This window comes from Artemia franciscana, chromosome 5, assembly GCF_032884065.1.
Source record: "Artemia franciscana chromosome 5, ASM3288406v1, whole genome shotgun sequence".
Lineage (NCBI taxonomy): Eukaryota > Metazoa > Arthropoda > Branchiopoda > Anostraca > Artemiidae > Artemia > Artemia franciscana.
The window spans coordinates 8,931,122-8,955,028 of NC_088867.1; the positions used below are offsets into that span (position 1 = coordinate 8,931,122).

Genomic DNA, 23,907 nt, shown 5'->3' on the forward strand with positions numbered 1-23,907 from the left:
TCAAATTCTCAAGTTTAGTATTCAACTGGTCCTGGAAAGTTTCTCTTTTTATCCTGGAGTCTACCAACTTCATAACTTCCCCGGATGTTGTTACCTTTCCGAAATTTCAACTTTAGATTAACCCTAGACACTACTAGACGGTAATCTTTACTTTTAACATCAATAACAGACACTCTTATATACCCTAGTATCTTGTATTTATCCTGCCGGTCTTGGGTTTACTTTAACATAATCGGTAAGGTTTGCTGTCTTACCATCACGTGAATACCACGTCACCTAATGGGCAATTTTATGACCAAACACCGTGAACTTTTGTTTACGGTGTATCGTTCACACCGTGAACGATACCCTGGACTTTTTAGTCATAAAATGAGCAATAAGTATTCTATTATTAATACCTTCCCAACCTCCACAAGACTTAGCAGCTTCCTTATTCATCATGAGTCCTAATCCCTGTCTATGTACCCCATCCTTCCTGCCAGAGTAAACAAATTCTATATCATCCAATTTCATGCTTCCTACCCCTGGGATATGACTTTCTGAAACTCCTAATAGGTCCGATTCGAATCATCTTAATTCGCCAGTCAGAATGTCGAAATGATAGTCATTTTTTTAACGTCGTAATATTCCAAGTTCCAATTTTCATGTTCTTTGAATCATTTAAATTATTTCGGCCTCAGGAAAAGCGATGATCCCGGATACCAGTGCTGGACGGGGATTAAAATATCTTGTCAAGTCTATACTGAGTTACTTAAGCCGGCCTAGAACCAAACAGAAAAAAGTCCATAGGATCTTCAGTATGAATAGAGGCTTTGTGCAATACTGGGCCCATCTTGGTCACAACATGGTTTACAGCATTTGGCGATGCTCTTCTATCAACAAGAGTTGAAATCCTGCACGGGCAGTAGCAAGCCTATTACCTCTGACTCATTATATATTCATGCCTTCAAATATTATGCTACTACGGGGAGGCAACCAAAGTAGATACATCAGCTAGGAAGAGGTTTTTCAGCCCGAAAACTCCCGTCAAAACAGACCAAGCCCAGAAGAATTATACATCAATCAGAATCCCGTGTGAATGCTGTGTCGTTTACTAGGCTATAATTTCCTCGAGGGGCGCCACTCCTCAAGTGGTAATTACAAGAAAAACTATTGGAAAATATAAACAACAGCTTATTCGGTTGGAGGTATTTTTAGAGAATCGCCCTTTCTATGCCATATTGGTGCCAGTCAACTTTTTTAGTATCGGACAAATATGCTGATTGGAAGGAAAAAAGCAGCTTGAAAGTAGTTAAAAGAATGGAGTTAAGTAAACCTTCCAAAAAGAAAACATTTAAATAAAAAAATGCTATTGAAAAAAAGGCTTTTTTTAACCCTTCAATGTTATGGTTCAGATTAAAGACAATACTAACAGAAAAGTGGTTAATGCTATAGTAGAATTAGTTATAAATTAAAGATGAACAGCAGACTTTTATTTTAAACATTTTTAAAAGATTTTGTAATTGAATTAAAACGAGTTTTGATTTTTAGAGGTTTTCCTATATATGCAAATTTTTGATCAGCCCTTGCGCAAAAGTACGCATTGAACACATTTGTGAATACAGGAAAAGCAAAACACACAGCAAGGATGCAATGATCGGAAGCATTAATCATAAAGGAAGAGAAACAACCTCCAATATCCAATTCTACAACCTTCATTAGTGACAACCGAAAAAAAAGTAAAGACCTAAGAAAAATAGTTGTAAATATCTTAAAAGAAACAGTAAAGACATAGTACAGACAAAGTAAAATAGTAAAATAGTAAGGAAAATAGTACAAAGACAATAGTAAAGACAAAAGAAACAGTAAGGACCTTAAAGACTTAAATTGTAAACAAAACATGATTCTGCAAGCGGGTTGGGGACAAAAAAGAGTAGAGCCTAAGAATTAGTAGCTCAGCAATCGATTTGCTTGTTTCTAGGTCTTCGATAATTTTGTTTCCAACTATTCTGGCCCCACAGGTCTGTTCAGGTTATAACCACTGAGGGCAAAGCTATGGCATTAGTTTTTTCTCGTTATGTTTACCTGATTTTTAAGATTATGACTTATTAATATTTGATTACATATACAATCAATGTACAGCACTAATCCTTCAAAGACTCATAGGCCTGTAAAGGATTTGGAAGACACACGAGTCATTTATATCTGTAAACACTATTAAATTACTCACTATAAAGAATGAATAGAAGAAACAGAAGTTAGATAAATTGAAATGTTTGATGCATTTTTTAAAGATCTTTGTCTCCTTTCTACACGAAATTTATTTTATTTTTCTTACTTTCTCTCTGCCAACTCAGTTTTGCATGTGGAGGTTGTGGAGGAATGGTTAGATAAATTCATTTATATTATTTAAGATAAATAAGATAAATTGGGAAAAAGTCAAATAAATTGAATATATTAAATTTGACTACAATCAATCCTACACAAAAAATGAGAGAAAAAAAGAAGATTACCGCCGTTGTAGTGTTGGAACCTGGTCCTAGGAACGAAGAGAATGAATCTGAATATACTTTTGTATTACAAATATGGCATTTATTTTGATCAAAGGCAAAACACGGTTGGGCAATAAGGTGATGCGGGATTATAAGCAGCGCAATAGCCTGCCTAAGTAAAGAGCGATGTGGTTACAATGTATTACTCTTTTTGGGAGGGGGGCTTTAGACAAGGGTACTTCCTATTGAAGGAGTTGCTATAGAAACTTTGAAAAGGGCTCAATTAATTGGAAATTGAAAGTGCTAAGTCCTTTTGAATAGTTGACATAGTTGACATCAAAATTTTGAGATAGCCATTTTTTTCAACGTAAATGAGAATTCCGGATATTATGTCTATGAGGATGACACCCCCCCCCCCAGAGCCCTCAGCGCAAGGGTTGTAAGTTATGCCCTTGTGACATATAAGGTATATATAGAAAGGGTGATCGTGTAAACTTTTTCAGAAGTTCTAGTGCCCATTTTAAGAGTAAAAGTTATCGGAAGATGGATACAGCCCCCCCCCCAGACACCTCGTATTTTTCCGAAATGCATCTGATATAAATTTTGAGATAGCCATTTGGTGTCATAGCAAGTTCAAAAAGAGCTGATTCGATTCGAAGTTGAAAGGGCTAGTGCCGTTTTTAGTAGTCGAAAGTAATCGGAGGGCAACTAACCCCTCTTCTCCCGCCTATCATTTCCCCAAACACATCCAATAAAAAATTTGAGATAGCCATTTTTCTCAGCGTGATAGAAAAGTCTGAAAATTATGTCTTCGAGGATGAGAGCCCCACCCACCATCACAACCCTCAGGGCAAGGGTTTTAAGTTATTCCCTGAGGGCATATAAGGTTTATTTAGAAAGGGTGATCGTATTAACTTCGGAGGGGGTTCATTGGATTGGTAATCAGAATTTCCAGTGCCAATTTAAGATTCAGAGTGATTGGAGAGTGGAAGCCCCCCCCCCTCTACACCCGATATTTTTTCCGAAATGCGTGTGATAGAAATTTTGAGATGGCCATTTGTTGTCACAGGAACTTCGAAATGCCCTGTCAATCGGAAATTGACAAGGCTAGTGCCCTTTTCAATAGTCGAAAGTGATTGGAAGGTAACTCCCTCTCACACCCACCATTTCCCCAAACACATCCAATCAAAATTTTGAGATAAACATTTCATTCAACATAATTCAAAGGTCCAGAAATTATGTCTTTGAGGATGAGACACCCCCCCTCCCCCGACGCACACAGTCCTCATGGCTTGGGTTGTAAGTTATGTCTTGGGGGCATATAAGGTTTATATAAAAAAAAGTGATTGTATAAACTTTGAAAGGAGCTCATTGATTTGGTAATCAGAAATTTTAGTGGCTTTTTAAAGATTGTGGGTCATCAAAGAGAGGATTCCCCCCATACTTCGTATTTTCCAGAAATACATCGGGTAGAAACTTTGAGATGGCCATTTGTAGTCGTAGAAACTTCGAAAAAAGCTCAATAAATTGGAAATTGAGGGATAGTGCCATTTTTATTAGTCAAAAATGATTGGAGGGATACAAACCCGTGCGCATCAATTCCCAAAACACATCTAATAAAAATTTTGAGACAGCCATTTTGTTCTTCGAATTTTAAAGGTCTGGAAATCATGTCTTTGACAACTCCCATACCTTCTCAAGACCAGAACATTATTTCTACTTTACTAAGAAAAGGCTGTTGATTGTCAGTTCAGTATACATATACTGATATATATTTCTTCAAGATTTAATAATTTTCTATTTGTTAAAGTTAAAAAGTTCAAATCATTTGAAACCTATTTTCTCGTTTAATGTCGTAAGGGTGAAACGATTGAAATCGCTTTTGAGTGTTCAACGGGAAGGAGAACGCAAAACAGACATTTTTGTTTAAAAAAAAAACACAAGATAAGATTAGTTTGTTTAAAGTAAGATTAATAACTGATAATTATATATTATAGCTCATTGCTCAATTTATAAAATAAGAATTTTTTTTTCTTTTTTTACAAATATTTATTTGTAATACTACTACTACTACTACTAATAACTCACTGCAGCACCAAGCCGCCTGAGGCCAACACAGCTACGCGCGCTCCTCCTCCAACCTAATCTGTTTAAAGCCTCCCTCTTTACACCCTCCCAGGAAGTTCCCATTTCCTTTAAATCTCTATTTATGACATCCTCCCAACCCAGACAAGGACGACCTGCTTTCCGTGTAGCCCCAGACGTTGGCCAAAAAGGACAATCTTCGGTAATCTGTCATCCTTCATCCATAGAACATGGCCTAGCCATATCAACCTTTCTTTCATTATAGCCCCAGAAAGCGGGATTGAACCACACTTTTCGTACAACCTACTGTTTGAAATATGGTCAGTCAGCCGGGTACCCAGAACAATCCGTAGGCAATTTCTCTGGAAAACATCTAGTAAATTTTCATCTGCTTTTCGGAGTGCCCATGCTTCAGGGCCATATTTGACCACTGTCATCACTGTAGCTTCCAATTTTCTAATCTTGGTTTGTAGACTTATCTTTCTATTCTTCCAAACTTTTTTTAACTGTGAAAAAACACCCTGAGCTTTAGCTATTCTAATTTTAACATCTTCACTGATCCCACCATCTTTACTAATAATACTACCAAGGTAACTGAAGCTCCCAACCTGATCAATCTTTTCGTTACCTAATGTCACCTGTTCATCTTCACTTATTCCTAGCCTTAGTGACTTAGTCTTCTTAACATTAATTTTCAAGCCTATTTTAGCACCCTGAACTCGTAAAACCTCTAAAAATTCATTCATTTTGCTCACACTTTCATCTAATATGCTTAAATCATCAGCATAATCTAAGTCCAGGAGTGTTCTTCCTCCCCATTTGATTCCATGGTCTCCAATTGCCTTTCCTGTGCTCCTTAAGACGAAGTCCATCAAAATGATCCGTATAAAGGGGGATAGAACACAACCCTGCTTAACTCCTGATTTAATACAAAACCAGTTGCTAACCTCATTTCCTACCTTAACCGCAGCAGTATTATTCTCGTACATAGCGCAAATCACTTTACTGTATTTTTCTGGTATACCATATAACGATAAGACCTTTGTTAACGCTGTTCTATCAACAGAATCGAAAGCTTGCTCATAATCGATAAAACTAAGGACCAAAGGTGTTTGACATCGAAGGGACTTCTCAATTATTAACCTAAGAGTGAAAACATGGTCGACACATCCTCTACCTTTTCTAAAACCGCATTGTTCTTCCCTTAAAACTTTGTCTACAGCATGTCTCAGTCTAAAAAGTATCATATTACTCAGTAATTTGCTACCTTCAGAGACCAGACTAATGCTTCGATAATTACGACACTCTCTCTTGTCACCTTTCTTATACAGGGGTTTAATTAAGGTTTTCCTAAAATCATTGGGTACTTCCCCTTTTTCAAAAATCATGTTCATAATCTTCAGTAGCTTATTCCTAACCTCAGAGCCACCATATTTAAGAAACTCATTAATCATACTATCAGCACCTGGGGCCTTATTATTTTTTAATCCTTTTAGTACTGTCGCTAATTCTTCCTCACTAAACAAATTTTCCTTCACATCCAAGGTATCACAAACTTTTTCATTTTCATCTATATCTTTTCCTGCAACTGTATCTCGGTTTAGCACATTTTCAAAATGTTCCACCCATCTTTTTTTAAGAAATATATAGTTTGATATATGCTATATTACTGAAATTTTTAAAAAGCAATTTGATTAAACGTCGTCTAAATATCACATAACAAGGCCTTTGGATTGATCCAACCTCTTGAGTCTGGGGGCCAGGGTTGTAAATTATGCCCCAGGGGCCTATAGATTTTTTATGGAAGGTGTGGTTGTCTTTACTTTAGAGAAAGCTCATTTGATTGGAAATGTCTAGATCTAGTTCCCTTTTAAGAGTCAAAACTGATGTAGGGCAACTAGCCCCTCCCCTCCCTGATTTTTTTGCAGTAAATCGCAAATTGTGTTCTGGTCTTGAGAAGGCATGGGGATTGTTAGCCCTATTCGTGTTAATTTTTGCTCGTTTTGAGTTTGACTTGGCTATTTATTGTTCTTTCCGTCTGTTTTGAGTTTCAATTATGTTTGCTTATTCTTGGCTCAATGGAACTCTTTACTTTTCTTTGAAAAACTTTTTTTTTTGAAAAAAAAATATGTAGTGATTCAAGATCAAGTCAGGTAATACCTCCCGAATGATAACTCTCCAGACTAAAATTCTTATTTATTGTAAACTTTCAGAAGTGCTTCTAAAAGAGAAAGAAAAGTTGATATTCATATTATTGGGGCTTTATTGGGGTTTTATTTTATTGGGGGATTGATCTGGAAAAAGTGTCCAGAAAAACCCAGAAAAAACCTTTCTTGAAAAAACCAAGACTCCTACTGTCTCTGAATTCTGGCAAGTTCTTCTGGTAGACGCCATGATTTCAAGAATTTTTGGCTGCACTCCAAGAATTTTGTTTGTAACTAGATCTTGGATGGTATTTTTCCAATTATTCAGACCTCACAGATTTTATTCAGCACTCACAGAGTCCTGAGTCTAGAGTCTCCTATCCTCCATCCCTGTTTGCCACCAGGTACTGGTACTCCATATATAGATGAGCTTTTGGTAAACTTATATTACGTTCTTTCATTTTGTTTATTTATTTGTCTTTTTTCTACTATTTTCTGTCAAACCTTCGTCTCTGTGTTTCTTTGTCATCTTAATTTTTCTTCGTCAATTACGATTAAGCTAATGTAACCAAATATCATCAATCAGTTTCGCCGTGACAACAATTTTTAAATAAATCATAATCGCCTTATTATATTACGAAACTGGCTTCGGTTTAACCTACCAGCTGAATTTTATTCAAAATTTGATTAAAAACAAAGTATATGCAGTCAATTCTCGATAACTCAAACCTCGATAATTTGAAGTCCTTGATATCTTGAATTATTTTCAATACTCATGGAAAAAACTGTCTAAGCTGAAGAAAAAACCATGCGTAGCTTGTAATAATTTTTCGGTAATATTTTACTTCTGCAAGTTGAAGTGACTCCAAAATTACCCCTGTAACTTCAAATTCAGTAGAAAAGTCGTCATTAATTTTTCACTTCACCTCTACAAGTCAAGGTTTACCTCTGTATCTCGAAGTTTTTTAAAAGACCTCTGTTAGTCGAAACCCTGGTATGCAGGTTGCAACGTTAAGATTTTATTTGTATTAATTTAGCATATTTTTGCATCAGATTCTGTTAATTTTCAGGTGTCTATTTCTTAGCAAATTAGATTTGTTATTGACATTTTAAAGTCAAGTCTTGACATATGATAGCCAAGTCTTGATATGTCAAGTCTATAATGCACTAATAATGTTATCTTAACCTTTGTAGTGGTAGTAAGGAGTAAATTTAGCGATTGTGTTCCTCTGAACTAGAATTGTCATTTGGCTTACCTTGTCCTATTTTCATAACTAGTCCCTTTATAAGCCGGTTTTTATGTAGAAGGACCTCTCTAACTCGAACTATGCACAATTCGAACTGTACGTAACTGGAAGAAAAATCTTGGTCCTGTGAGTTTCGAGTTATTGAGGGTCGACTGTAGATAAAAATCGTTGGGAACTAACAAAGGATCTAAATCACTGCTGCTTAGGTGTTTCTGATTCTCTTTGTTGATCTTATATATAGAAAAAATAGTTTTAAAGCGACAAACGTTTTAAGTGTTAGATTTAAGTTGGATAGCCTTAGATAATGTTAGGTAACGTTCTAAGGTCAAATTTTAGTCAAACTTGTTGATAAGAATGATTTTGAGTTTAACAGTGTTGGACTTCTAACTATAAAAATTATCGTTGACCAAACACAGTACTGGAAAAATTGTAGGGATCATTTTTGGAACTAATTTTAGAATTAAAAAAGATGGAAGCTTGGAACTGCAGTTTTACTATCTTTAAGATTAATCTGGCAAAATACCCTGATACTTAGTTCTATTATATCATAATGCTGCCATTATACGATTATGATATTATTAGTAGACAAACTGCTCACAGACGGACCCTGCTCTCAATTTATCTATTTGAAGACTGCTTTGTAAAAATTTTGACTAACCAGAGTAAATATTTGAGTGTTGACAAAAAACAACTTTCTTCCATTATAGTTATAAGAATAATTAATTCAACTATCGTAATTGGTAGCACTGGCATAGCGATAAGCGTCTGATCTCAGTTTCTGAAAAACAAAGGATTAAATAGCTTAAAAAATGCCGAGTGACTCCACAAGCTAGAATGTTTCGACAGTTTTTTTTTTTGTCGACACTAGGGCCGGTTTCCACTCTAATAAGTTTCCTATACTCTTTGGGGTAAGTTTGACTAGATAATTATCATTCACTGGACAATTACGAAATTGTAATTTATCATTCGGTTATTTACGTCTTACATTCCCATTTTTGATCCCTAAAGAGGAAGAAAAATTTCACTTTACTACTACCACTACTACAGAAAATTCGTAACTGCATCGAACCGTCTGAGGCGCACAACGTCCCATGTCCACCTTTCTTTGGTTCTAGTCCCAAAAAGCTTAAAAAGTAGAATTGAACCCAAATTTTTCGTAAAAAATTTTTTTGCCTTGGAGTAAATCAAAATTTTATTTTGTGTTCTTTCTTGTTAAGCACAGCACCACACATCCCACCGTTATATGGCCCCTTAATAAATATTTCTAAAAATAAAAGGTTCCAGAAAAGAATTTGCAGCTAGGATCCCAACTTCGTGGATTATTACAATTTTCATCAAGCCTATAGAATCTTGGATCTTATTGAAAGGACTCATTTTCTAAATGAGATTATTCACAAGGGAAATTTATTTTTTCCATTTTTTGCGTTACGTTTTATTGATTACTACCAACCTCAAAAGAAACAGAGATTTTTTCCTCTTTTTGGGATTCTTAATTTCATGATTGAGTGCCAGATTACTGTGCTAATCAGTACAAATTGAATTTTTGTCCCATTTCTCCTTTGTTTTGTTTTTACTCAGGGAGCATAGGACAATCAAAAATGACTTTGCACAAACCTTATTATGGTATTAGCTTTTAATACAATAATAAAACGACCTAAATTTCTTTAGGGTATTTTTTTAGATTTAAAAGGGAAAGCTTTAAATGATGTGAAGGGGAAGGATTGTTTATTGGTATGTTGACCCCTTCTGGCTTAACGCTGGCATGGCTTTGCATTAATAGTAGGACCTAAACATTGTATGATGTAAGGACAAAAAGAAGAGCCCATTATAGGATTAAACTGAAAGAAACGGAAGAGAATAAAGAAATGATTTCGAGAAACTTAATATTATCTATAATACGAAAAAAACGCAGGGTTGTGGAATAAATTTGATACCTTTTGGAGATTGAACATTAGCATTATTCTTGTCGATTAAAAGAATGTTTTACTTTGATAATGCTTAATAATACTATAATATTTGTGCGTCTTTCATATTCTTATGCAACTCATTGTATCCATTATATCTATAAGATACTAAACATATCAATACTATACATATATTCTACAATATTTGTGTCTGTTTTTATAGCTTTTATATTTTAGTATTTGCACATTTAGCACGTTTATTATATCTAATATTTAGACCTAAAATGTGTGTTACTTAATATTTGTAAATTTTTACCTTTAATATTCTTATGACTGCAGATCGGGGAGCTAGAACCGTAATTCTCTAAAAATGCGATTTACTATCTAATCCAGATAATATTTTAACATACAATGTATAAACACAACCAAAATAAGAAAATTCATTGAGCAGATAATTTTCAGGAAGACTGATATTTTAGATTAATTTATACTTTTTATACAATGTGACTTTCACCTGATATGCTTTCATTCTATTCAATTTCAGGTGTGAAGAGCCCATCACGTCGAACATTCATATTTCAACTGGACACATGGTCTTGGTAAATATTTCATCCATTGAATTTTTGCTGATTGATGCTTCCGATTTTTTTTTTCATTTTAAACTTTTATATTTCTAGTGATATGGAAATCGGATGAAAGTTTTGAAAATTCTTTAGAAAAAAGGGCAAAATAAGAAATTAAATCCTATTATTTATAAGTGAAAAATTTAAGCTATAAGCTTAATTTTAGCTTAAATTTTGAAAATAGCGTAAATTTAAGATATTTAGGTTATAAGTGAAAAATGCCCGAATTGAATATTTTTTTCCTGTCAAAGAGTTCAAAAATTCGCTTTCTTTAGCTTTTATATAGATATAATTTAAATCTAGCTTATTCCGATGTTTTGATTATAGGAACTGTACATTTACACGCAAGAACAAAAGTTTTATTTGACAAAAGAAAAATTAATAGAGATAATAATGGAAATCGTAAAAATGATAACACTGTAATAGTAAAACTAACTTCAACTAATTATTTTCTTGACTTTAGCTCACGAAAGTACAGTCCTTGCTTACTGTTAAGCAGAAATATTATGTAAGGGCTCCCTTATTTAATAATTTTTTTAAAGATATGAGAAATATTTGCTGCACTCACAAGTAAAAAACGTCTTAGCTAGTCCTTTTGTAGCGTCTCCAATTTGGTTGAAAATGTCCCACCTTTTATAGCACAAGGAAGCTTATAAAATTATTTATGAATATATATCAGTTTAAATACAAGTTTAATTATATATATATTTTACAATTCGAACTTACATATACTTATTAAATTAATATTGGTGTTAATATAACCAAAAAAACGGATAAGAAAGGAACAAGAAATAAGAAGAATATGATGCATTTATAATTAGTAAATTAGAAAAAAAGTTTTTTAAACTGAAAGTTAGGAGCAATATTAAACGGATAAAAATTATTACATAAATGAAAGGGGTTGCCCCAATCTGAATACCTCGCTCCTTACTCTAAAGTTTGACTTTCAGTTCCAATTATTTAAGAATGACTCCTGAAACACAAGGGCCGTTAAATAAGAATAATAAGATTTAGGGAAATTATAAAAAAAACTTTAACGTAACGAGTATGGTATTGAGGAGGTGGCAGCCCCCTCATATTAGTAATAATTTCTGTTCGTTTTAAGTTTTTAATGCTGCTCCTTCCTTTCAGTTGTAAAAACTTGTTTTTTTTAATAATTCCGGAAAACCCAGCCTCCCATCCATGAAAGATTCCCTTCTCCAAAGAAAGATTCTTCCGTGGAAATATACTCCCATGTAACCTCCCAACCGCCAGAAAAATCCTCCCTCCGAGAGGTATTTGCATACTTCCCGATAGCCAATACTATATGTGTACAGTGTGCAAAATTCATAGCCTGTAACTCTTCCTTGGGGCTGTAGGGGGTCAAGTTATCCTCAAATACATAGTTATTAGGTCCTTCGATCATTCTGAACAAGTATGTCTATCTACCCGTAATATGGAGGCTAGAGCTTTTTATTTTGATCAAATGAGCCCTCTCCTGATATTCTAGGATCATTGGTTCGATGGAATCATCCCTGGGAAAAACAAAAAAAAAATTGGCATCCGTGTTCTTGCTTCTGGCGAAAATGCAAAATTCCACGTTTCTGTATAAAGGAGCCTGAAACCTTTAGAATCGGGTTCTCTGATATGCTAAATCTGATGGTGGTATTTTCATTAAGATCACTTGATGTTTTGGGGGGTGTTTTTTTCTTTATAAAAAAGTGGCCAAACTTGTTCAGGCTCGTAGCTTTCGATGGGTAAAATTAAACTTGATGAATTTGCCTCTAATTTCCTCTAGAATCGTGTTTCTTGATAGGTGAGACTCTTAATATTGTGGGGTTAATATAAGTAAGGGTTCCAAAGGTCAAAAGAATATCTCCTTTCCCCTTGAAGACCAAGACAATGTATAATGTGTAACTGCTATATGCTGTAAATGACGCTCTTTTGCAAAAAGAGTTTTATTTAATTTGTCCCCTCCCTCTGTAAAACTACACAGATCTCTATAAAGATTTCCTTAGAACTCTTATCTATTGATGTGGCTTTCTTCCACATGAAGGCCGATAAAGCTTATTGTTTTAGAAGGCCTTCGGATCATTTTTCAGTGCAAAGAAAATTTTGATTTTTGGACATTCTCACAAAATTTAACTTATGATTGAATCATTATTTAACGTCAAAAATATTCTGGACTTAGGAAATACCACGAAACTACTCTTATAATGAAGAAACCTCCAATACGAAGTACAGCATACAGTTGAAGAGATAAGAGGGAACATCACCAGAAGATATATACAGAAAAGTAAACTTAGACCAATAGCAACCAAACACAAGAAGAGCTGCAATAATAAAGAGCTTCAAGTTTATGATAGGAAAAATATAGTTAAGAAACTAAAGTAAGAAATGGGGTATACTCAAGTGGCCACCCAGGGCCAACTGATAAAATAATATAGCCGATACTATAAAACAATAGCAAAATATAAGATAAACATTACAAAAAGATCTTTTGTTGACTGCAGTCATAGTTTTACTCTAACCCCTTGAATCCATTTCTTTGTTGTGTGAGAATGGGTTATTCGAAAAGTGGAATATAGGTAATATGAAGTACGCCAAAACATCAACCCTAATTGACACTTCCATTGTTGCATTGATTTAAGGTTATAAGATACTCAGGAAGTTATTAACTTCTTTTCCTTAATTTAAAGTTTTTTTTTTTATGTAATGTCATTAAAGTAAAACTTTAAGAACTTAAGGTGGATATTACTAAACACTGGCCTTTGAGTTGTGGAATTGTGAAATTTCAAATTTTTGGGCTTAATAAGATATTGCTGTTTTATTATCGTTATTACTGTTGATTCATCACCAAAAAAATTGAATATGAAAAATGAATTGTAGAAAAAAAATAATCAAATGAAATGTGCTTCATCAGAAAATAAAAAGCTGGATTAAATCAAATTACATACAACAACCATTTACCTCTTTGGTTGTTGCCTTAAAAATGAATGAAAATGTGTCATCTGGAACAAATCTTACCTTCCTTAATATTATTATTAGTAAGGAACTTTTGGATAATTTATTGTTATGTCGTCTGAAACAACTGTCATAAATATTTCCTTGAACATGTTCTAAATAACTTTCCATGTAATTCCAATTTAGAAAATAATTTTTTTTCAGACTCAATGTCAAGCTTGACTTTGAGTTTGTTTGTGGACGAACACGAACACAGCCCCTCCAATTTTTTGTTCTGGGTTTGCCCCTGAAAAGTCCAGCATCTATTGCATTTAATCTTGCACGAAAATTTATTAATATAAATAACTTAAATTTCCTGTTACTGGAAATTTTTACCATCTTCATAGATTGACATAGGACTTTTTCTAAGTCACAGATCTGTTTCTGAAGTGCCTGAGCTTCTTCTGACTTGCTCTCATCATCTTCCTTCTCATTTCGGCAAACATGAGTATCTAAAATACAATAAAGAAAAGTTTTAAAACCTGCACATACAAGAAGGGGATAAATGGTAAAAAAATTGTATTAAATAAGTAAAGAAGTAAAAATAAGTAAAATAGTAAAAAAAAATGTGTTAGATAATTGCATTAAGCTATTCACAAAAGTATCTATGTCTAACTTGTGTTGCGAGGCCGAATCTAGGAGCTCAAAGCTTGACATTGAGTTTGTTTAAGTTTAAGAAATTTTTAGTAAAGTCATCTGTACCGTAGTTACCTATGATACCTTACCTTGGGTACATTTTAAACCCTTAGAAGCAAGTGCATTTGTAAATGCTACACGGTGAAAAATATCCCATTGCAATTCTGACTAAAAAGATAAAAACAGGAAAGTGCATACAAATAAATTCGTTCTGACGATTTTGCGCAAACAAAACATCTTTTTGTGATAGACAGAGCTAATTAAAATAATTCTTTACACAGAGCTTACTGCTGATAAATTAAATATTTGATCTCTATTATTAAATATTATTATTAAATATTAGATATTATTAATTATTATTAAATATTATTATTAAATATTAATCTATTATTAAATATTAGGCTTGTGATAATAATTGGCAGCCCTTGTATTGGACCTGCGTTTAGAACATTTTACTTAGTCACAATTGGATATCGGCCAATTTTTATTCTGAGTGCTTCAGCTACTTAAAAGTTCAAAAGTACCAAAAACTAATTTAATTTTTAACCAAATACCCAAGGGCCCTATCTGTATTTAATTAATGAATATTAATATTAAAAAAGCATCTATATTATACGAAATAATTGATAGAATAATTGAAATAAAAAGTAAATTTTGATTTTTTGCACATTAAGGATCAGAATGTAAACACACCATTCATCTCTGTAAATGAATTCATTACTTTATTTCCACAAGAAAGGATATTTAAATTGTTTATCGAACTCTTCTTACTTAATTCTGGCTCTGTGCATATAAATTCTTTTCAGCTGCAAATCTAACAAAAGAAGTTGACACATCTGTACCAAACCTGTGGAAAATAAAAGTAACTGTATTTTAGTGGATTCAAATGAGACTCAGCCCATCTACACATGGGAGAGGTTGTTTAATTTGTTTCATATATCAGTCAACGTATTTTGTAAAAAAAAAAAGTAAGGATTGGAATTGGGTTTTAGATTAAATTTCCAATTATGTAAGCACATAAATAATTATATAGACACAAATAAGCATACATAAATAATTATTCATGTAAACACATAAATAAATATACTTTTGTTTACTACAGCATTCTGCTAATCAGATTCCTTATAGGCTTATATGGAGGACCACCTTCGAAATCGAGACAGATTGGAACAAGAATGGGAAGGTCTGTGCACTTACGAACCTGACCCAAACTCAACTATAGTAGCTTCGAAGGTAAACATTACTTCTAAATGATTCCAGAGTGTTTAACCGAACTGCTTATTGCCTATTAGCATTGGAAATATTCGATATGGAGGTCGGGGGGACAGATTGAATTTTCGAAATTTGGAAACGTAGGTTTTATTTAAATGTAAAAATATTAGAATATTCATTCGTGTATTCGGGTATAAGGCATCATGATGATTTTCTTGAATAATTAGTTTTAGTGTTTTGGTCAGTTTATGTTTTGTAGTTGTATTTTTTTTTTTTTTTTTTTTTTTTTTTTTGTGATTGTCTGTTATGGGTCGGAATGGCCCAATAGGACTTTCGCGTGAATAAATCTAGTTATTATCCTGATCAGTTTTTCAAGCATGTTTCAACTTAAAAAGTGGTGTCACTTTGACTGAAATTATGGTGCTACAATGCCACTAGGGAGAGTAAGCCTTATCACTGAAATAAATTCACAACGTGATTAATAAAGACAACCAAGACTTGAATGTATTTTTTAGGGTACTGGGATGATTTTCTTGAATAATTAGTTTTAGTGCTTTGGTCAGTTTACGTTTTTTTTTTTTTTTTTTTTTTTTTTTTTTTTTTTTTGTGATTGTCTGTTATGGGTCGGAATGGCCCAATAGGGCTTTCGCGTGAATAAATCTAGTTATTATCCTGATCAGTTTTTCAAGCATGTTTCAACTTAAAAAGTGGTGTCACGTTGACTGAAATTATGGTGCTACAATGCCACTAGGGAGAGTAAGCCTTATCACTGAAATAAATTCACAACGTGATTAATAAAGACAACCAAGACTTGAATGTATTTTTTAGGGTACTGGGAAAATTTTGCATAAGACAAATATTGTTGTAAATATATATATATACATATATACATACATACCCATAAGAGCGAAAAAAGAAATAACAATAATATCGTAATGTAGTATAAAATACAGCAAGTAAATAATCTTAATACCAGTAGAACCAGCCTAAAGATCCAGAAAGGCTACAAATACTTTGCCCTAGGTCAAAAAGTGTCCACTTTTAAACTGAAAAAAAAGGTTACTCCTAAGAAAAAATACCTAGTACAAGATCCAGAAAAACATAGAATTTTAATAACAGTAGAACCAGCCTGGATATCCAGAAGGCTGTAAATACGAACCCATTAGAAATTTTTCAGTAAAAAAATTATTTTTGACTATTGTTTTGGATAGTATTGTACCAAGTCGAAAAGCGTCCACTTACTCTGACTACTTCCAACTTAGTTCTAAGTTCTTAGTAGAGACTAAAATACTTCTATCCATAAGAGATAATACTACTACTATATTTATACTATTCTCCGAATTTCTTTTTTTTTCAGCGGGTGTTAATACACCAGCACACGAATGAAAAAAAGGCTATGAACAGAACACTGTAGGTGTGCCTGCTGGTTCAGTATTGCAAACTCAGACTAGTCAGGTTCGACTCCCACGTCTGTAGCGACTTGGTCAAGGAACTTTTTACTTCTGTACGAAGTATATTTTTTAATTGGGGTTAATACACCTGTGCACGATTTAAAAAAGGCTATGAAAAGATGGCTGTAGGTTCGCCTATTCGTTAAGGGTTGTAAACTCCGACTATTCAGATTCGACTCCCACGTCAGTAGTGATTTTTTCAAGGAATTTTTTACTTCTATCAAAATTATACTTTCTAACGGGCGTTAATACACCTGTACACGATTTAAAAAAAAAGCTATAAAAAGACCGATGTAGGTTCACCTGTTCGTTCAGTGTTATAAACGTCGATATTCAGGTTCAACTCCCACGTCAGTAGCGATTTTTTCAAGGAATTATCTTTAATTATTCATTGAGTGACAAATGCATATGAGTATTGGGAGTGTCCCTTATGTGTGCTTTTTTAAATACCTTAGTTACCACTTGAAGACTCATTATATTGCCCAAGTATTTTCAATAATAACAAATTTATCTTTTTGCTTATCATATATGCCCAGTTCATAAGCTCTAGTTTGCCAGTTGTAATTTATGTGAAAGAATCTTCTTTAGTATAAGTTTTTTTCATTTCACAGTCACCTAGTGTTTATAATGAATTATGTCTCTAATAGAATTACTTCTGCTCTGAAGCGAATCAGTTTTCTATTTCAGCAGTAAGGCTTATCTATAAGCTGTTTGTGAACCTATTAAACTAAGTGAAAACATCTCTCCCTTTATAGAAACGTATACTACTTGGGAAAATTAAATTGTCATTAGCTAAAAGGATCACACTCTTATACAAGCGAAAAAACTCAAAATCAAAAGTGTAATCATAAGAATTTCTATGCCCCTCCCTCCCCCTCAAAAGTAAAAATTGAAAGTAATTTGAAAGCCTAGACAATTGATTTAAAGGTAAGTGCTACTTGTTAATACACATAACTAGCAGAACGGAGTATCAAATGAAAGGCATAAGCCAAACGTAGCGCATGCTTTATTGTGAGGATCATTAACCAAGTGATCTTATAACGAGAAATATTGGCTAGGTAGGAGGGCTTTAGATACCCAGCGCAGTTTACACACGATTGTTTTATGAGCTGTTACTTGGGGAAATTATCAATTATACAGCCCAAATTTCTTCTACCCTCCATTCTGGAATCCAAGGGGATAGTGACACCCTTTCCCAAATCTTTTCGGAAAATGTTATTTCTGATATTTTCATATCAAGTATTGTCTCATCAGTTTTTCAGCTTGATTCAAGTTCTTCTCCATTACTCCTCCATTCGGATCACTTTCTGGTCTATATATATATATATATATATATATATATATATATATATATATATATATATATATACATATATATATATACATATATATATATATATATATATATATATATATATATATATATATATATATATATATATATATATATATATATATATGTATATATATATATCATTTTCGAATACATTATTTCTCTTTTCCTCCTTCAAAAATTCTTATCAAGATTCTCAACATAAAAAAGAGATATAAATTAGCGGTTCTAGCCATATTACCAAGCGGACTTCGTAGAACTTGAATACGTCTTTTTTACGTCGACGCCTAAGTTTGAGATTGACTACACAACGTGTGTTTCGGCAAGCTTTTTCCGCTTTTCCTCCATTTCATCGGCAAAGATTTCCTCAAGCTTTTGAAGCTGTGAAACCGGTTACCTAGATCCGCTTCTCTATGGCCCCAACAAAAGTAACTATTTTATGTAAACTTAGTATGTTGACAAATTTAATATATGGACGTCGTTTTTCTTACGTTTATTTCGTACTTCTTTATTTAGTACAAAAATTTGTATGTGAGTCATATTTTGATTTTTTTTCTATTTTAGCCGGAAAATGCTCCTAAAAACAGGGTTCCTGACGTTCTTCCATATGACCACAACAGAGTAATACTTAGTGAACTTGCAAATGCATCTGGATCAGATTACATTAATGCATCTACAATTGTAAGTTTTTCATAGAGCTCCAACAATTAAGGCAATTTATTTTAAAACTCTCTTTTAGTGTTTTTGTCCTTACAACTTATGTACATGTCAAACACTTCTATGCAGCTATGTATGTTTAGTAAAACTAAGATCGAATCTTCAAAGAAAACGAAACCTTCGGTGAATATTGAATACTTGTTTACAGACAAAGTAAAGGCAGTCATAGTATGCCGATAAGGCTATTGGTTGTTTAAATGAGATGCTGGGGTGGTCTTGGCATAAAGCCTTATAAATCAGATTTTCTCCTAAGAAATATGGGTCGTTAAAACGAAGTATGGAAAGATATAGGTTTGACTTACCAAAAAATAGAAAGAGTAAAATAAAAATATTTTTTAAAAATCACTACTACGATCATTCAAGGACGAATTTGTATGCCTGAGCCACACATATGATTTAAATTACATAAATACATTTATAATTTTATGTCATAGTTTTTTCAGTTTCCGATATATTGTACATTTTATGTGAGACAAAGGATATTATATTGCTGTTCTATCCTTGATAGTTTATGAACAATTTTCATTTTTATAAGGTTTTTCTAATTTAACTTATTTTATGTGCAAGTAGGCTCGGATATACCAATAGACCCACTAGGCCTGGGCCTAGGGGCTCACAATGCCAGGGGGTGTAATAAATTTTCATTAAGTAATTATTTTTTTTTCTTAACAAAACTTGGCTGATGTGATTTATCGTCAAAGTACCACTACGCTGCCATGCTGCCTATTAACAGAAAAGTGATTTTAAAACAACACAGGAATTCCGTGGCCACTTACAAACTGTCAGATGTCTCTCAAGAATGGCAGCTGATTGATCAGTATCATCTCTCTCTTTCATTACTTTTGGCTCGTCAGTTGCATTCCCTTCAGTGCTTCCACTATCCACAAATGTTGAGGGATTTTCTAAGAAATCTTGCGAATGGAGTGACAGAAACACTTGAGCGTAGAAGTGTCGAAGCTTTAAATACAGCCCTGGATGCAAGCCAGTACGGTACTAAATAATCTTTACAAGTAGGTAACATGTTTTTACATAATACAACCGCCCCAAGCTCTTATTTCAAGTTTTGAAATAATTCAAATACCCCCCCGGTATTTCAACATTTTCTTCAGGATTTCCCATGATTTGCATACAGTTTATTCAATTCTACTTTTTTAGAAAACCTCCTCATTCCCTCCAATCTTTAAATACTAATGGTCCTAAGAAAAATTACCAACTGTTCAATAACTGTCGTTCTTGAGTAAATCTAACCCTGTCTTCAAAAATTTTACAGGAAAAAAAGGAAATTTTGAATTCGTTTCATTTGAAAGCAGTTAAACTTTCACAATGTATAAAATATATCCTTCCTCCAAAAACCGTGATTTTTATTCTCAAAATTTATAATTTGGTTGATTCATTTTTCATTCAGGTTTAAACCAATCGTGATACAAGAAATTTACGGGAATCTAAGAAAGGCAGTGCAATACAACAATTAATTTATAGTAAAATTCTATTAACATATAAGAGATATTAATCTTCCAGAGAGGAGTATTCCTATGTTTAAAATTTGCAGTTTGACTTAGTAACTTCTCTTTCATCTTTTAGACTGATCACGATCCAAGGAACCCTGCTTACATTGCAACGCAGGGTCCTTTACCAATGACTGTTACAGATTTTTGGCAGCTGGTTTGGGAACAAGGAAGTGTTGTGTTGGTGCTTCTGACCCGACTTTCAGAGCACGGCGAGCAGCTCTGTTATCGCTATTGGCCAGAAGAGGGCTCACAAACATTCCATATTTATGAGGTACGTTTTTGATTATATAAGCATATATATATATATATATATATATATATATATATATATATATATATATATATATATATATATATATATATATATATATATATATATATATATATATATATATATATATATATATATATATATATATATATGTATATATATATATATATATATATATATATATATATATATATATATATATATATATATATATGTATATATATATATATATATATATGCATTTGAATCGTACGATATGTTTCTGTTATGTAGATGGCATATTCAGAACAGATTTTTTGCCAGAAGGCCTACCTTAAGTTCTTACTGATTGGTTTTTAATAGAAGTCAGAGTCAATGAACTGTCTTGACTGACACCCCCCTAGATGCATCAGAGCTGAAGTTCTCAATGAAATCTTAGCCAATAGAATATTACTTTATGACTTGACAGGAAGATCTTGACCATCCTGTGTATGCACTCTCAACCATCACTACCTCTAAATTCCACCGTTAAATTTACTAATCTATTTGGATAGGTATTCAGAACTTCAGGAATAAAAATTTATTACAGAATAAATATCTGAATACTTCAGATATTCTTCTTTCAATCAAACATAGCAGCCCAGCCCACATAGAGAGTCTTTTAGTTATTCTAGCCTGACAGGAATAACAATCTGACGTCAGAGCATAGCTTTAAAGCTCCCCTTAAAACTATTCACTTTTAAGGATTACTAGCATCTCCTCCATAGGATCAGATTGAGCTCATTGACCTTAATTTACCTTATTTACACTACCTTTGCGAGTCGTCCGTTACCCTATTGACGACAAACACTAAAAACAGTGGCTGAAAGTCAGCAAACAAGAGCTTGTCAAATGCGTCCGGACAATGTTGCCACTTCGCATAATAACACTAATTGTAACGGTTGGGTTACCTATAAAGGGAGGCACCCCGCACTGAGTTGTTGTAGAACAGCTTTGAAAGAGGCTACACCTCCATTTAAAATTGTGTCCCGTAGGAGGTCATTCTTGGAAACTCGTTGGTTGATTCCTTTAAAAAAAAAAAAGTTCTAGGGAGATAAAATTCATAATTCAAGGTGGATAAAAGTTAATATGTCGACAAGGTTCGTCAGTTCTTAATGACCTGGCACAATGGATGATGCCATACCAAAAAAAAACATTTTGTAATTTTGTCTAGCGTGATTTATTTATGACTAGCGTTCAAATGTTTGACCCAGTATGGTTTCCTGTATTTCAATAGCTTTTAATATACCTAGGAATTTCTTTGTTTTTTTAAAATGAATTGTGCCCATCATGCTCGTGAGAATTGTTAAAGGAGGGGCTTTTGATATTAACGTTATTTTTTGGTGCTTTGAAGCCTAAGAAAATTCTTTTTAGAAATACCTTAGACCTTAGATCCTCCTGTGCCGCCAGAGGCACCCAGGGCATCCACGAAGAGCCACCAGTCATCCCGCATGTGCGCCGCTGCCCAAATATCTTCCCACTGGGGCTGGATCGTCGTGTGGATGTTCGACAAATCCCGTTGGTAGGTGTGACGCAGCGTGTTCTTGGGTCTACCTCCCCTGCGAGTTCCCTGGGGTTGCCACTCTAGGATCAGCCTAGGGATCCTGTCTTCCTTCATACGGATCACGTGCCCAAGGTAACGCCATCTACGTTGCCGGATGACGTCTGTGACCCTGGGCTGGCCTGAGATAGAGCGGGCTATCTGGTTTGTGACGTGATCCCTCCAGTCGATGTTCAGGATCCTCCGAAGGCAGTTGTTTTCGAAGGCTAGGATCCGTCTTTCTTCTTGCTGATTCAACTTCCAGCACTCACTGCTGTAGAGAAGTGCAGAAAGGACGTTGCTATTAAATAGTCTCAATTTCAGCTTCAGGGAATACTTTTTCGATCGCCATACTGGCTTTAGTCGGTTAAAAGCTCCACTGGCTTGCCCAATCCTCTGCTGCACTTCTCGCTCACTTGATCCTGAGTTCTCCACAGTATTGCCGAGGTACCTGAACTCCACGACCTGCTCGATGGTTGGATCTCCGCATTTCATGTCCAGAGGGGAATTTTTAGAAATAGCCGGTCGCTAAAAGTAGCAAAATTTTTAAAACTTATAATTTATTCTTTCCAGTTATTATTTTTATTAGTTATTTAATTCATATAAGCATGTAATGTTTAATCTTGTTTTACTTAGCCTGGTTGTTTGTATTTATTTATTGTTTATATACCTTCTTTTAAATTCTTTGTAATTATTTTTCTTTTTTTACTTTTTTTGTTTTTGTTTTAGTTATTATTTTTACTTAGCCTGGTTGTTTGTATTTATTTATTATTTTGTTTTACTTAATTTATTACTGTTTTATTTTATTCTTATTTTATTTATTTATTTTGTTTTGTTTATTATTTTTACTTAGCCTGGTTGTTTGTATTTATCTATTGTTTATATACCTTTTTCTAAATTCTTGATTTTATAAATAATTTTGAAACTTTGTTGAATGAATTAGCCAGTCTTAATACTCCTTATCTGGTTACGGGAGATTTTAATATTGATTTAATGAGCCTTGTATCTGCTAACCAGAATAGAATGGATAGAAACAATGAGCAGTTTTTAGAATGTCCATTAGCTCATGGATTAAACCCTGTATGTTTTATGCCATCCAGGGTATCTGATAAACATTTTCACTAATATATAATATTTTTCACCCTACAGCGCTGTTAATGCATATGTCATTCCTGATGATTCATCTGATCACTGTATAAATATGGCTGATTTTCCCCTTTATTTTCCGTATAATAAAAAAAAGTCAAACAGATCGTCAAGATTTTTTGCAAAAAATTCGTTAACTTTAACAGAAGGGCTTGGTGACATTGAGTGGAGTCCTTTAATAATGAAAAGAATCCAAATCAGTTCTTAGATAATTTTTATGATAATATGACTGAGAAGCTTGATCAATTTTGCCCGTATAGAATTCTAATCGGGAAGAAAAATGCTTCAAGAAAACCTTGGGCATATGAGTTCCCTTTGAGGTTGATTGAATGACAAAAACGGTTTATATAAAATCAAAATGAAGTATTCCACAAAAATAAATATAATGCGTTTAAAAACTGCAAAAACCTCTTGGTAAGGAGTCTTAGAGAAAGGGAAATAGCTTATTATAAAGATTCATTCCAAAATTCCAATCCTCCCCGCAAACTTGGAGTTTGATCAACGATAAATTTGGACGGAAGAAACGCATCCCGAGGTATTATATGACATAAACAGTGAAGAAGTTAGAGGACCGCAACCTATTGCTAATATGTTTAGTGATTACTTTAACGTCGTTGGG

General features: G+C 33.6%; 1 protein-coding gene across 1 annotated transcript in view; it reads left to right on the forward strand.

The window, feature by feature from the left end:
* The window catches only part of LOC136026953 (uncharacterized), a 280,140-nt gene that overhangs the window by 244,728 nt on the left and 11,505 nt on the right, over positions 1-23,907 (forward strand). The window contains exons 18-21 of the mRNA XM_065703812.1: positions 10,396-10,450; positions 15,221-15,325; positions 18,653-18,769; positions 20,387-20,584. Of these exons, the coding sequence (XP_065559884.1) occupies positions 10,396-10,450; positions 15,221-15,325; positions 18,653-18,769; positions 20,387-20,584 (475 nt within the window). The remainder of the gene's footprint in view (positions 1-10,395; positions 10,451-15,220; positions 15,326-18,652; positions 18,770-20,386; positions 20,585-23,907) is intronic.